This window comes from Amphiura filiformis, chromosome 1 (assembly GCF_039555335.1).
Source record: "Amphiura filiformis chromosome 1, Afil_fr2py, whole genome shotgun sequence".
In the NCBI taxonomy this organism is placed as follows: domain Eukaryota; kingdom Metazoa; phylum Echinodermata; class Ophiuroidea; order Amphilepidida; family Amphiuridae; genus Amphiura; species Amphiura filiformis.
In genome coordinates, this window is record NC_092628.1 from 20582144 (window position 1) to 20596711 (window position 14568).

General features: G+C 36.4%; 1 protein-coding gene across 10 annotated transcripts in view; it reads left to right on the forward strand.

Annotated features, from left to right (window-relative positions):
* LOC140166813 (MAP/microtubule affinity-regulating kinase 3-like) overlaps nucleotides 1-14568 on the forward strand; it is a 120674-nt gene that overhangs the window by 92389 nt on the left and 13717 nt on the right. For 5 of the 10 annotated variants that reach the window (XM_072190330.1, XM_072190382.1, XM_072190443.1 and 2 more), the window contains 5 exons: nucleotides 537-720; nucleotides 6061-6075; nucleotides 8257-8489; nucleotides 9769-9860; nucleotides 13634-13750. In XM_072190330.1, coding sequence (XP_072046431.1) covers nucleotides 537-720; nucleotides 6061-6075; nucleotides 8257-8489; nucleotides 9769-9860; nucleotides 13634-13750 — 641 coding nt within the window. The remainder of the gene's footprint in view (nucleotides 1-536; nucleotides 721-6060; nucleotides 6076-8256; nucleotides 8490-9768; nucleotides 9861-13633; nucleotides 13751-14568) is intronic. The other 5 variants (XM_072190502.1, XM_072190734.1, XM_072190531.1 and 2 more) reach the window with 4 other exon arrangements.

Here is a 14568-nt window from a genome sequence, read left to right on the forward strand (position 1 = left end):
CTTCGGTCATGTTGTGGTACGACCCTTTGTTGTGTATATCACCGTCCCATACGCCGTCACGTACTATGTGTTATGAACATCGTGTATGTGTTCGACTAGTAATTCCATCGTAATAATAAAGCGCCGGTTCCGGCGTTTTATTCAAAATCTCGGATTTTGACAAAACTACAGCACCTAGAAGCTTGATTTTTGCAGGGTATATTGGTTTAATAAAGTACAATTTAATCGTGTAAAAAAGGAATTTTAAAAATTCAGTGAGGGCGTCTTCCTCAGCAAATGTTATAATATGGCTTTAACGGAGAGATGGAAACATGTGTTTTAAACAGAAAAGCCTATTTAATGCATCCGCCCTCCCTCACTGCCATTTATGCATGTGTGTGGAATATACTTTTTAAAGTTAACCAGCATGTTAATATAGAATTGTTGAAGCCTCTTTTGTATTGCCTGCATGAGAATATGTAAGATATAAGACGAAAAAATAACTTTTTTGTTTGTTTTTATTCTATTTTATTCTCTCTTATCTTTCCTTGCTGCAGTCTGAAGAGATCGAGTCGACGACAGGGAGTAGTCTGTCCTTGACGCAGCGAACTGTCAGCGATCTGACTCCGGCCATAACCCAGTCGCCCTCCACACATGGTAAGAGTAAGCAGCAAGGTCCGCGCAGTATACCCACACACAATCAGAAAGAGAGGCGGTTTAGCCATGGCGGTGAGAATTACGGTCAGTCCAGCTCCAAAACAAACAACAAAAACGCACGCCAAATTATCAATATTCGATATATTGTAGTCAATCGTTATCAAATCCATCTTATATTCGATTCACATCCTGTCGCACTTCTTCACTTAATCGCTGCGATCTGTTTTTTACATAGATCAATCATGGCAATATATGCGTAGTATTCTCATCTTGGTGGATAACTGAAATTTTTGCACCGCGGAAATTCTTTATATTTCTTTCAATACGGTCCTTTGAAACACTATTTGTATTAAACTAGGTATGCAAGACGTTACCGTAATTTTCCAAACAAAAAATGTCCCTGGGTGATAGATTTTACAACTCTTCCTGTATTAAATTGCTGTAGTGTCTTGATCTTGAGTTTGGCTCAAAATGCAAATTGTACCGTACTTGAAATGTCCATCATCTGCCTGTAGAACAGGTGGTTTTTTTTGCCACCTTACACATGTATGTACATATGCAGCAAGTTTCAAGTTAATGTTACAAACAAAATTACGGGATTTCATGTTGTCCTCTATTTTCCCCTTCAAAGCTACTATTATGTCACATGTAAAGAGCCAGATCAAGTAGATAGTTTTGGAATGACCATTTTGACCATTTTATGCCTTTCATGTTAAGTTACGGCCCTACTCATTTGAACCTGTTTAATGGTCCACAAAATATTTGATTTCAAAAGAATTTCAGTAAAAAATATCTCTGAAAAATACAGGAAGGGATGGGAACAAACAAAGATGAAAATACCCATATTTGCATGTGATAATCCATCTATATATAATATCTGCTGCTGCCGCCATCGCCTATTGTATTATTTTTTTCTTCATGAGCTTAAAAGAGGGCGCTTTTTAGATGTTTTCAGTCTGCGTGTGATTCTTGTGCTGCAACTTCAACAGTGCACCCATCTATCGTTCCGTCCTGAATTCAAACCCTCACCGTCGTCCCCTCACCGCCTATATTATAGCTGAATCCTGTTGATGTATATATTCTATAATGGTTGATGTATAGGACCTGTTTTATGCTGCTGGATATAGGAATGGGAATTTTGTTGACTGTTCAAAATGCAACTGGAATTTGAGCCACCTCAATGTCCTATCCAGAGAGAGTTTGTTTGATGATGACCAGCTCAGGGCCCTGTTTCAGAAACGAGTCAATAAGCATTGAAAGCACCCAAATCCTATGTTCCAAAACTTCGCACAATGGTGCAGTGGGTCCAGGGCTTGTAATTTTGGGCACTTTCAATGCTGTACATGTACAGGTCTCAAAAAATATTATCAGTGCTAAGTTATGTAATATAATGTGTATGCTTGACATACTCTTGCAAATCTTCAGCATATTGGGCAGGCTATTCCAGTTGAAATCCATACACAAAGACATGACTTTAATCTCCCACACTGGGTGACGATTTCAAATGGAGTCACCCATGCAGGTAACCCCATTTGAAATTCACAATCCTTGTGTGGAAGATTAAGGTCATGTCATCTGTATGGATTCTTCCATAGGGGTGTATAGATCCAACTGAATAGCCTATTGCCAAAGTACTAGCAGGTTACCAGAACCTGGATTAGACACTGTGATGACCCAGAATCAAGAGCATTTTGAACAGTTCACAGAAGATCTCTGTCCACTTGTGGGCCTAGATTTTATTGCTTTGTAGTTAGTACTTATGATGCTTAGATCAATTAGGCTTCTTGTGAAGGAATAAGAACTTGTAGAAAATATAGTTTGTAGATGATGTGCAAATACTGTCTTATCGCTACCATGATGCAAATGTGTTAAACTTGCAAAACAAAATCTAGTATAATCGTAGTAGCGCTGAAAGTGCAACGGTAATTTTGGCCTGTAAGCCATGACTATAAATTGATGCTTTTTGAGCACATGAAGTTTCCTTTGAAAAGCTACAATGGCGTATAGTCTGAAAATTACAGTACAAGATATTGCCTGGTTTTCAAGGACATGGTTCAGTGTTGTATACATACAGTTAGTACAATAAATAAGGTAACAGTTCATGAATCCTAACCTTACAGCCAAAGTGAGGTTTGATTTTGAAAATCAAGGTGACAATTATGACCGCAAAGATGCTTTCTTTAATTTGAGATACCAGTGATGGCAAATGATGCCGAAATCATCCAAGTTGTGAACGTGAACCGAAGCATTCCCCATTGATTTGCTTCAAACAATATTAAAATCAATAACATCTTACACATTGCTTACGATTGACATGTTGACGTTCAGATTGTGGGTCACTGTTTTTACCACAGTTACCTGAATTTGTAACCATTTTCAACAAACAAGGGCTCAAAACATCCTTACGGTCATTATGGTTACCTTGATTTTTGAAGTTGACCCTCGTGTTGGCTGTAAGGTCATGATTCATGACTTGCTACCATATTTATTTTGCTGACTATATCTCTATGGTATGTAAACTTTGACTGGTGATGGAGCTGAACACTAATATGTAGGTGGATGGGGTCTAACATGCTGATTCTATGGAAGACAGTTTCCAATTGTTACTGCAGTTGATCAAATAACTTGGCTTGTATTCTTCTGTGATCATCATTTCCTTTGTATTATAGTATACTGGAAAGGGCATATGTATAAGTGACATTCTTAAAAATGCTGCATTATATTAATATCTATTTAAGAGTCAGTACACCCACCAGTTCCACTTAAGTGAGAGGGATTTTAGGTTTCAACCCACAAGCATTGTGTGTTGATGCTTCAACACCAAGTGCACCCCATAGACATTGTGTGTTGATGCCTCGAGACCTCTTTCATTCAAAGTGCAACTGGTAGATGTATGAAGTAAATAAATAACACACTCCTTATATGGTGCATCATTTACACTTGCTGGTAGAGAAAGGCATTTGTTTACATTATGAGAGCATACACGGAAGTGGGGTTCTGATTGGCTGATGATTCAATCATCTAACGATCATAACAAAAGACTGGTAATCTGATTGGCCGATTACTTGTGAAAGCGTTGATCAGCGATGAGCATTTTAATAAGGAACTCGAAAGTCTGCATATGCCGTTCATTAATTAATGGTCTAACAAAGTTCATGCAGAGCTAGAGAGTGTTGTTCTTTTCTGAAAGCAAGTGTAATTTGCATACATGTGTCCATATTGTATGTAATATTGAAATATGCACAAATAATTTCTTTAAAATTGAGAAAGAATATTTTTCCCTGGGTATCAAGAATGACAATTAAAACTGAAATTTCTGTATGTTTACAGAGGATAAAGGTGATAGTTTTGCCATCATTAATTCTTTTATGTGTGGACCGGATTAAAAGAAAATCATTATAAAGGAAAATTTCAGGAGGTCGCAGTTGGTAGTGAAGTTAACTCCAACGCAGACAAGATAATGTCACATGTACATTGCCTTAAGCACTATGTTCAGTTTGAACCTGTATTACTATCGGTGTCCCGCTCGGTACAGATGGCTCTTTGTATTTTATTCTGCAGATGTAATAGTTGTTGCGTTAGACCCTAGATGTCATCATTTGACGTCCCGCTGACGCACACATCGTTTAGCGAACATCGCTACTGCTCATTGCAAATGACGACATCTGGGGTCCAACCGTAAGGAATTCTGGGAAAGGTCAATTGTTCAGGGTATGATATAAAGAGCCATTGGTACCTATCAGGGCCACGATAGCACTACAGGATCTAACTGAACCTAGTGCCTTACCAGTATCCTAGTCATGTAGCAATTCTCAAGGTGTGGGTTCTCAATGGTAGGATTTCCGCTCTCTGTCAATCAATATTTCGCTGGTTTGTGGTTGCAGCAATAGGGTCACATTGGATTTAGAAACTTCTAGGAACACCTTCTATAACTACTACTTACCTACAATTTCTACTACTCATTAGACAATATCCTCGTACACAAAAGGGGAAAGAGAATATTGTGTTGGACTCAAAACTGGACGCCACCTGTGTCATTATATGTAGTGTGTATGAGGACATTGCCATCCATTCCACCAAACTAACACTTCAAGGCACCTTTGAATTTGTCAAAAATACAGTTTGAAAGTAACACAAATGTTGTCACTTTTTTTAAAGGTATCGTTACATTTGTATAGGAAACTGTACCATTATAGGGATTGAAGTGCCATGAAAAAAAAAAACTTTTGAAGTGACAAAATCAAAATTTGTGTTCCTTAAAATTTGTATTTTAGGAATTTGAAAGTTGCCTAGTGCAAGCACTTTGTAAATATCTCATCATGCCCAGTGTCACAATTTTGTGTAACATTCATCACACTGGGGCCATAGCACTTGGGGTTGAGATGGTTCATATATGCATGTATGTGCATTGCATACATCTTAGGTCCGTCAGCTAATGAATATATGTGCATTGCATATATTTTGGGTCAATAATGAATATCTAGGCCATATAAATTAAATTCAGATAGGTAAATGAACCATGGGAGAAATCTGTCCTTTGGAGGGGCTATTAAGCCATTGGTCCCATGAACAGGGAGTTCAAAGGGGTTTAATACAATTACATAAAGTAAGACTTCAAGCATGCATGACCTAGATGTCGGATTTAAGTCAATGATGTGTTAATGCTGACAGCTTACCCAGCTAGCAACTTGTAAATGTTCACTGTGACTTGTCTATATATAGCACAGGGTAGCGCAAGTTCACACCTATATATCTCAGACACAAGGCACAGATCACACTTTAAATAATTAGGATTTGCCAATAATTAACATATAAAAAGCTTAATGACAGCTGGGATTTTAAACAGATGTAATGTGCTACATGGAAAGTCACAAGATATCAATTTTAGGACTTGTAAATGACTGTGAAAGACTAGGAGTATGCATAGAAATAGCATGAAGCAGAGAAAAGAAAGAATTACCTATGGGTATGGGTTACCTATTCAGAGTTTAAAAAGCACTGTTCATCCATCATCATAACACTGTATGTCTTGTCTGATGCCTGTCTGTTTTAAATACATGACAAATTCATTTTAAATAATAATAATAATAATAATACAATGCTTATATAGCACCTTACACTTAAGTCCCCAAGTGCCTAAAGTAAACCTAAAAAATTAATCCTTATTGCGCAATATAGACCATATGGTGCAGTTTACATAATTTGGATGCAATGATGCTCAAGGCTTGTTAAGTGATTTTGTCTCCCGTGTTTAGGGTGACAAGCTGTAGATAGCCAGATGAGTCTGCCCAAATTTTGACCAACCTTCTATATACTACATCTAAAACTGAAAACCCACCAACCCACCAACATCCACACTTGTACATGTTCTCACCTCCCATAACAATCGTTTTTGTCTCTTGTTTCTATGGTTACGCCACACAGTCATCCGCAAACGAGGTAACATTTTCTCTCCGTCTTTCCATCCATCCATCTTCCTTACATCATCATTCGCAGGGGCTGCACAGAAATCCATATTCTAATTTCTATAGTAGCCAAAGTTCACTGACCAATATGGTGTATACTGATGACCCCCAATCATGTTCCCATCCATGGGGTCAAAGTTTACAAATACACTTGAATGTGGCCAGCACATTGACCTTTGTCCTTGGACATTAGGCTATGACCTGTGTAGTCGCTTGCCTGTCGCTGATCATGCATGATGTGGCTTTTCTATATATATATTTCATCTATTTAATTTCAATCCATATTACACATTCTCACGCCATGCAGCTATATTACTATGTTTCCTCTCTTTCTTGCTATCATCTTCATTGTATTTAAGAATGTCGTTGGAGTGTTCACAATCTTCCCTATATGCATATTTTGGGTTTCTCTACCGGAAGTCAATTTGTGCTGAAATTCAATGCAGTAGGCGTATCACAATACAATAGGGGTATTGCATAATAATAGATACAGTTTGGAGGTTAATCCATCTCTGTTGTTATGCAATACGGGTATTTCATTGTGGGAAGAAATTTGGGCACAAATAGACTTCCCTGTGTGTAAATAATATGGTAGACACTTGCTTGTTGCAAGCAGAGAAGATGAGAAAAATAACATCTTTAAGAAACCATCTTTTTGCAAGTAATCTCATGATGACTTGCAGAACAAAAAAGACTAGTAATGAAGGTAAAAAATCCTGACAAAAGCATCTGCAATATCATGATAAAGCCAGTAAATGCAGTATAGTGGGGACCATTGTGAACACTCGTATTGTGAATATTCATTACATATTGTTATACAGGTTTTGTTTTAGAATGATTTGTATCATAGACAAATGATTGTATGTGCCAATGCGTGTGTGTGCATGCACACATATTCATTTGTGGATATATGTATAGAACATAAAGTATTATGTTTTTTAGTTTCACACATCACCTTATTTCATTTGCAGTGAATTGAAAAAACATATTGGTAACTTTATAAATAACTGGTAGAAAGTGTAATAATCAGTTGTTGAGTAAATTAGTGGTAGACAAATTGGGTGTACATGCATCATAACATTAATCTTAGTTGACTTTATTAGCATGAAGATCATAAGCCAGCTGAAAAGTTGTAAATGATGTTTTCTGTTTTATCGTTAGCATTTGGGATGATTTTTTGTCTGTGAAGTTGCTTAAATTTTTGTACTCATTTTGTCCCAATTTTTTGGAGCCTGAAAATAGCATGATTTGGCTTGATTTAGTTATTTTATCTTTCAGATTAAATTTTTTTTAATGTAGCCCTGAGTTAGAAAGAGCATGATTTTTTTTCACACACAAAAAAAATAAGTTGCAGGAAATGCACTTTTATTTTCATGATGATATATCTAAAGAGTCCTAAATATGTATCACTTTTTAAAGTATGATTTTTATTCTAAACCATAGTAAAGGTATCCCATGTAAAATAATGTGGAAACATGGCTTATGAGCTGACGTAGATGCAGAAAGAAAAAGTTGTCGTTTTGTCACTTTTCACAGCACCCTACATATCTTTATTTGTTTGCTTTTTTCTGTTACACCCTGTTTATGACTTTGAAATGTATATGATTTTGAAATAGTATAATTGAACTCTTTGCACCTAGCTAGCCATAACCTTGTCTTAATCCTATCGTAAGTTTGATTCTAATCCCGGCACTTCCCTAACCCTAATCCTAACAAACGAATCCAAATCAAACCCATTTTCAAAGCAACGGTGCAAAGAGTGTTCAATATAACACCCTGTATTATATGGATTTAGTTATTGTGTTATGAGATAATGTTTTGAATCACATTAAGTTTGATTAGGTATTCAGAAAGGCAAACTTTCATTACAAAATTTAACGAAATATCTGGGTTTTTCCTGGATTCTGTAAAACAAGAGGTTACAGTGTGTGATCTGTAAATAATTATACTAGTAGACTTATATTTTAAATCTATCTTTGTTACAAATTGAACAAAGTTATATGTCTCATATATGGTAAGTACCAATTCTACCAAATTTGCTGCTATAATAACAACAAACATGTGTATCTAAAACAAGACTCACACTCTATACAATTTTCCTAACTGTGCTAGCTTTTGTTTTCTTTTGTTTTGTAATTTTAATTTATGACGACAGGGTCACACGTGTCAAGTTCCTCATACAAACGACACAATATAGACAATGGTCTCAAAGAAAACATAGTGATGCCTCGTTCAGGCAGGGCTAGTGCCGGCACCATTGGTAGTAGCACTAAGTCGTCGTCCGTCAAAGGCACAAGTGGTGCTACCACCCCGACACTAGGCACGTCCAATGCTTCAAAGTCGGGGGATATACAGAGTCGGAAGAAGACGACACCCAAAGTACCCAAGGTAAGGACTTGTACACATTCATAGGACCATCCTAACCAGTGACACCTCCTCCACCAAGGCTCAACATAAGAGCTTGAGGAACTGGAGCAGCATTTTACAGCAAAATATGACCATCCACCACAAATGGGTCCAAAAGTAGGAAAATATGATTTTGAGCTACAGTGCAAAATATCCAAAAAAGTCAGATTTTGAGAAAAATTATATTTTCACAGATTTTAAATATTTCATACTTCTTTTACACAGCTGCAAAGTTACACAGCTAAACAAAACATTAACCAGGCATGAGAATTTTCAGGTTTAAACCTGAATTCAGGCTTTTTTGTTGTCCAAATTTCCGCACTTTCTTTTAATTTCAGCCCATTTCTGGCATTTTTAGCCCAATTTCACACACTTTTTCAAGCTTTTTTTAAACACTTTAGGTTTTTTCATGGATGATCATTCTCATGTCTGATTAACAATAATTCAAAATTGACATTTTATGGAGCTGGTTTCAACAGAAATAATAGAATTTCGATAACTCTTAAGTGCAGTTTTCTCAGTGTTGCACTCTGTTGTGAGGCAAACTTTGAAGAAACATAACTTCATTTCATTATATCATACAAAGTTGGTTGAAGTGTCATTTTGAAGCATCAGGTATGATCTTTCCGAATCTGTAAAAATCTCAACTTGATGAAGAGCCGACTTCTGGGCTCATTTGTGGTGGACGATCATATAGCCCTGGTTCACAGACATTGTCTTGACAAGGGAAATATTCGTATCAACCTAAAGGAGCAAAACAAAATAATAAGACTTTATGAAGGTGATTGCAATGACACAACCAAGGGTTAATTTTCAACTAAACATTGCCCCAGGAATGATATTTTCTTACATGGGAACCAGGGGCATTTTCAGGTTAAACAGAGGCAAAACTACAATCTGCTTATTTTTAAAAACCTTGAACATCACCATCAGGTCCTCAAAGAAGAACACACTGTACCTGTTCATTATGCGATAGAGCTAACATTAAAAGACATGTTTACCCTTGGTAACTAGCAAGCAGGAATCAGGCTTAATTTTATATTGAAATAAGTAGTCCAAGTGTGCTTGCCCTGGTAAACTAAACATTGTGAAACCATGATGGCAAATATGATCCCTTTTAAAGAAAACTAAATAAGTCTAGAAACAGAGGAGGTTCTGCTTTAAACATGTTCAGGGGCCAATGACCAGGAGGTTTTTCCTGCCCAACAACGGTGGTACTTGACATACGATAACTGTGCTTCTTGAACTTTGACCCTTACAGCAACATCCTGCAGGTATTCCAAGGAGAAACACATATGTATATGGCGACAGAGACATGTCTAGTCCAGCCAGAACAAATGGACAAACAGATAGGTAAGTGATGCTACCTGCATTAATCCCACAATCCTATTCTCTCCACCACCATGCATATCCCAGAATCCTCATCTCACCCCTGCACACCCCTTATTCCGGTACTCAATTGGTGATGAAGAATTTTTAGGTTTACGAAGTGGTGTTTTTGAGAAGCTGATTACAGTTTTCGATGTGATGTAGTTCACATACATTTGAAAAAGTCACAATGGATTTTATGCTTGATTTATCAGACGGAAGGCCTATTATCAGGACCCCGAGATGACAACTCAATAACAATATTTTTGTGGCTATATGTTACTTTCCAGTTATATTCTTAAGTGCGTAGCAGGACAGGTTTCTTGTGTCTTGTCTCATATGAATTTTTTATTACCAATCCTTTTGTATGTATGCAATCTGCAACTCGTATGTTGTCAACTTCTCATAACACCTGTGTCATCATTGTTGTACTAGACCCAATCAACATTGTATGTACCATACCATTGATCTTGACCAGAGTCCAGTAAACGGGAGAGTCGAGATGTTGAACCAATACCAGTTCCTATCCAGAAAGTAATGTAAAACAGCCTCCCAAATAAGATTAACAATCCTTTCCCTTATAAAATATGTCATAAGACATTTCCAAGAAACACTATTGATCAAAATGGACCCATAGGAGTGCCATGTGTATTCATTCCAACCTATATATAATGTCAATGTTCGCATGTGTACATACATAGCAATTGGGAGTATTACAACTATGAACTTTGTAATCTGGACATGAGGTACCTTGATTTTTCTTCACACAATGCAAGCCTTGGATTTGAAGTCATCATCAAAGATCAGCTCAAAATACTCGACTTAAAGATTTTTACGAAGCTTCTTTGGACATCAAAATGTTACCAAAATGTAATAGTTATGTAAAGCAGGTCGTATAAGGAAGAAAGCAATAATTTCCAGGGGTCCACATTTTACTAAACTTTTACGAAACTTCATAATTCTCTAAATCAATCATAACTTACAACACTTCCATTTCGCTGAAATGACCTATGATCGGTACCCTTGTAAGTAATAAGGATTTACTACAGGGACCCTTCTTAAAATTACGTCTAGTAAAAGAGTGTTCGTAAGTTGTGAACTAGAGATACAAAGGGTTAAAAGTTTAATGACATGAACCCCTGAGTGCTGTCATATGTAAGTAGCAGGATGTCCTAAGATGCTTGAGTCAAGGTAAATGATAACAGAAAAAAAAACCAAGTTTTCTTTTGTAGCTCAAACAGGAAGACATGCTACTAGAAAGTGTACTTTTTAGTTTTAATTAGGTCAAAAATTGTGAACTTTATGGAAAACAGTGTTATTTGGTAGGAAAGAGTTCTGGCATGACATAATGAGGTACCGATGCACAGTGACATGACTATGATCTTTGATATGGCTCCAGAGCTTAACACACCACACTGCATTTTGCTAGAGTCTGATAGCGCAGCTTATGGAATTTACAGCTACTTGTGATTATGTGATTAACTGTATCGGACCATTCTATTCGAAATTTTTACACCTCTGTGGTGTCTTCCACAGAGGGAGTACGGGTTTCAAATAGGATGGACATTTGGGCAACTTCCATCTGAAATACTCTTTCAGGTCAAGCTATATACAGAGGGTGTATGGGTTGCAAAATAATTAAACCTTAGCCCATTCCATTTGAAAATCAGACTCCCTCTGTGAAAGAATTTTCTTCAATTTTACACAGAAGTATGGCAGATTTTCAATGGAATAGCCCGTTGTATAGTATTACCGACAATCATCGGGTTTTGTTATATCTTCTTTCTTACAGAGAGCTTTGGCACTATCCCCAAATGGGTCAATTAAAAAATGGAAACAAAATGGAACTACATTTATGGGGATAACACGTTTTTTTTTTTATCAGGGTTTGGTGAATAACATGTCCATTTGGGGATATTGTCATAATATAATTTCATGTGTTGGTTAGCTTTTACTTCTTATGCATATTATGATTTAGGCGATTGTTACAATATGGCAAACACTTTCAAAGGGCTTTATTATGAATTAGCAAAATATATTGGAAAACATGCTTTTTGATGAGTCAAGACGTAAAAGTACTTCCTCTCAACTGTGCTTCTAAGAGTATTAGATAGTTATACCTAAATAAACTACTGCCCTTTATAGTCCATATATCTACCTCTAGTCACCGGCACTAGCTTTGAAGTTGAGCGTGTTCTGTGTTAGCTTAGCATTACTTGGTGCCTGTACATACTTTCACGTGCGCGATCAACGTGCAGCATATGTACACGCAAGAAACCACGCCCAGCCAATGCAGCACACGCTGAACTTCAAAGCTAGTGCTAGTGACTCGAGGTAGATAAAATAATATTCAGATTTCCTTTTACAAATTAAGCGTACTGCTAGCCGTCCAGCGCGTATTATTTTGCACAAGGTCCAATGCACGCGCTTGACGTCGCGCGCGTATACGCGATGGTTATGCTGTCAAAGGAAATCTGAATATTACTTTATACAGACTATAGTTGTGTTTGTCAGGTTAGTTATGTGTTTTTGTTAAATATGACTTATAATATAACTGCTTGGAGTACAGTTAAGACTAACTACATGGTTTGCCTTGAGCACTTAGTTAAACCTTCACAGCAGTTAACCCTTTTGTGCACCAAGCAGACCATGCAGCTTTACCTTTTTGTACTTAAGGGGGTACTACACCCCTCGATAAACTTGTGTCTATTTTTGCATTTTTCTCAAAACTAATAACACAGTGGTAACAAAGTTATGTATATTATAGGGCAATGAGTCCAATTATTACACTGGAATTTCAGTGACCCACGACCGTGGTTCGTTATTTATGATAAGAAAAGAGGTACCGCTAGAATGTACCTCATTTTCTATCATATATACTGAACCGCTTGTCTTGAGTCACTGAAATTTCAGTGTAGTAATTGGATTCCTTGCCCCAATAATATACATAACTTTTATTACCAGTGTGTTATTATTTTTTGAGAAAAATGCAAAAATAGTCACGAATTTATCATAGGGGTGTAGTACCCCTTAAGCAGTCGATATTTATTAATAATTCAGTTACGAAAGTCAAAGATCTTTGGACATTTCAACTACAGGGTGTGAGAGTTAGGCTTTTAAGCTGATTTCAGCTTTTTCATTGCTAAAATTTATGTGTTATCTTTTATTTACAGCCCATATTTGGGTGTTTTTACCCTAATTTTACGCTGTTTTTCAGCGTTATCTTTTTTTGTTTTGAGGCCTCTCACACTCCTGACACCTTGTCTTTGGAGATTGCTTTAATAGTTTGGTACAGCCATATTAACACTGAACTCAAACATAAAGCAGCCATCTAACAAAACATTGACGACTGAACATTGTGGTCTGACACAATTAAATATTTTGATCAGCTGTCCAAAGATCTATGACCTCTAGTGCAAGAATGTCTGAGTATTATGAGTACTATGATTTGGAGACCATTTAGTTAAAACCTTTGTATGTTGATTTCTTGCTCTCAGTCAGAGCTGCCAACTAGTACTGTTTTCCAGTATTTTGTACTGGTTCTCCAGTATTTTACTGAAAACTACTGGAAAACTACTCAAAGCTAAAGGATACTGTTAATACATTTGTAAATGAACGTGTGAAAAGGTTGATTTGGTATGGAAAATACTTACTTAAGTCTTGAGCATACTCAAAAGTGTTTTAGAAAGTTTGGCAGCTCTGCTCTCTTGTGATTGTGTGAACTCTTGTAATGTGTCGTCGTCTATACCACCCTACAGGGATTTACCTACTCCAACTTCTAGCAGATCAAGACACCAAAAGTCCGCTTCCACGTCCGGTCATCCAAATAAGAGTGCGGTGTTACCGCCAATCGATGACCCTTCAGATAGACCAAGGTATGCATGCCAATCGATTTAAAAATCATACATTGATCACTTATCAATAAATCCAATCATTTATCAATAGATCAATCACTTTATCAACATCTCATCTATCAATCACATATCACCTTATCAATCAGCACTTTCAGATTCACTTTTAGTAGCATAATATGTTTTGTAAACTGTTGTGGTGTTGATGGTGAAGGGACATATATTTGGCGTTTCATAGAAGGGTTAACCTAGAAACAATATTTTCAATAACCAATCAATAACCAATATTATCAATAGCAGTTCAATAACAAATATTATCAATAACCGATATTCACCATAAATTATGACTAATATTAAAAGAGGTTAATCCGTATCTTCCATCAGGGCATATCAATCACTAATTATAACCAGCATTAGTTAAACATTCAGTAACAACTCTAAAATTTCACTGATTATTATTATTTATTTTTTTAGTTTTGAAGTGAATTAATCGATAACCAATAGCTATAGACATTATCCATACCCATCATTTCATTGCCAACATGGCAGACATTATTACTGCAAAGCTCTTCATGCATAAAAATTAATTTCCTTTCATCAATTGTGCACCATTTGTTTTTGCAAAAAAAAAAAAAAAAGGTTCCTAATATTGTTCAATGTTTTGTCTCAAAACTTTACCACTTTTTACCAAATTATTGATGTGTACATTGATATCGGTGATGAAGTGTAAGGTTTTTGTTCTAAATATTTTATTCAGCCCTTGATTATTTTCATAATTTGATTATTTTTGACCTGGATTTGGTAATACTGTTCTCCACCTGTTGCAAGTTTTAGTATTGGAA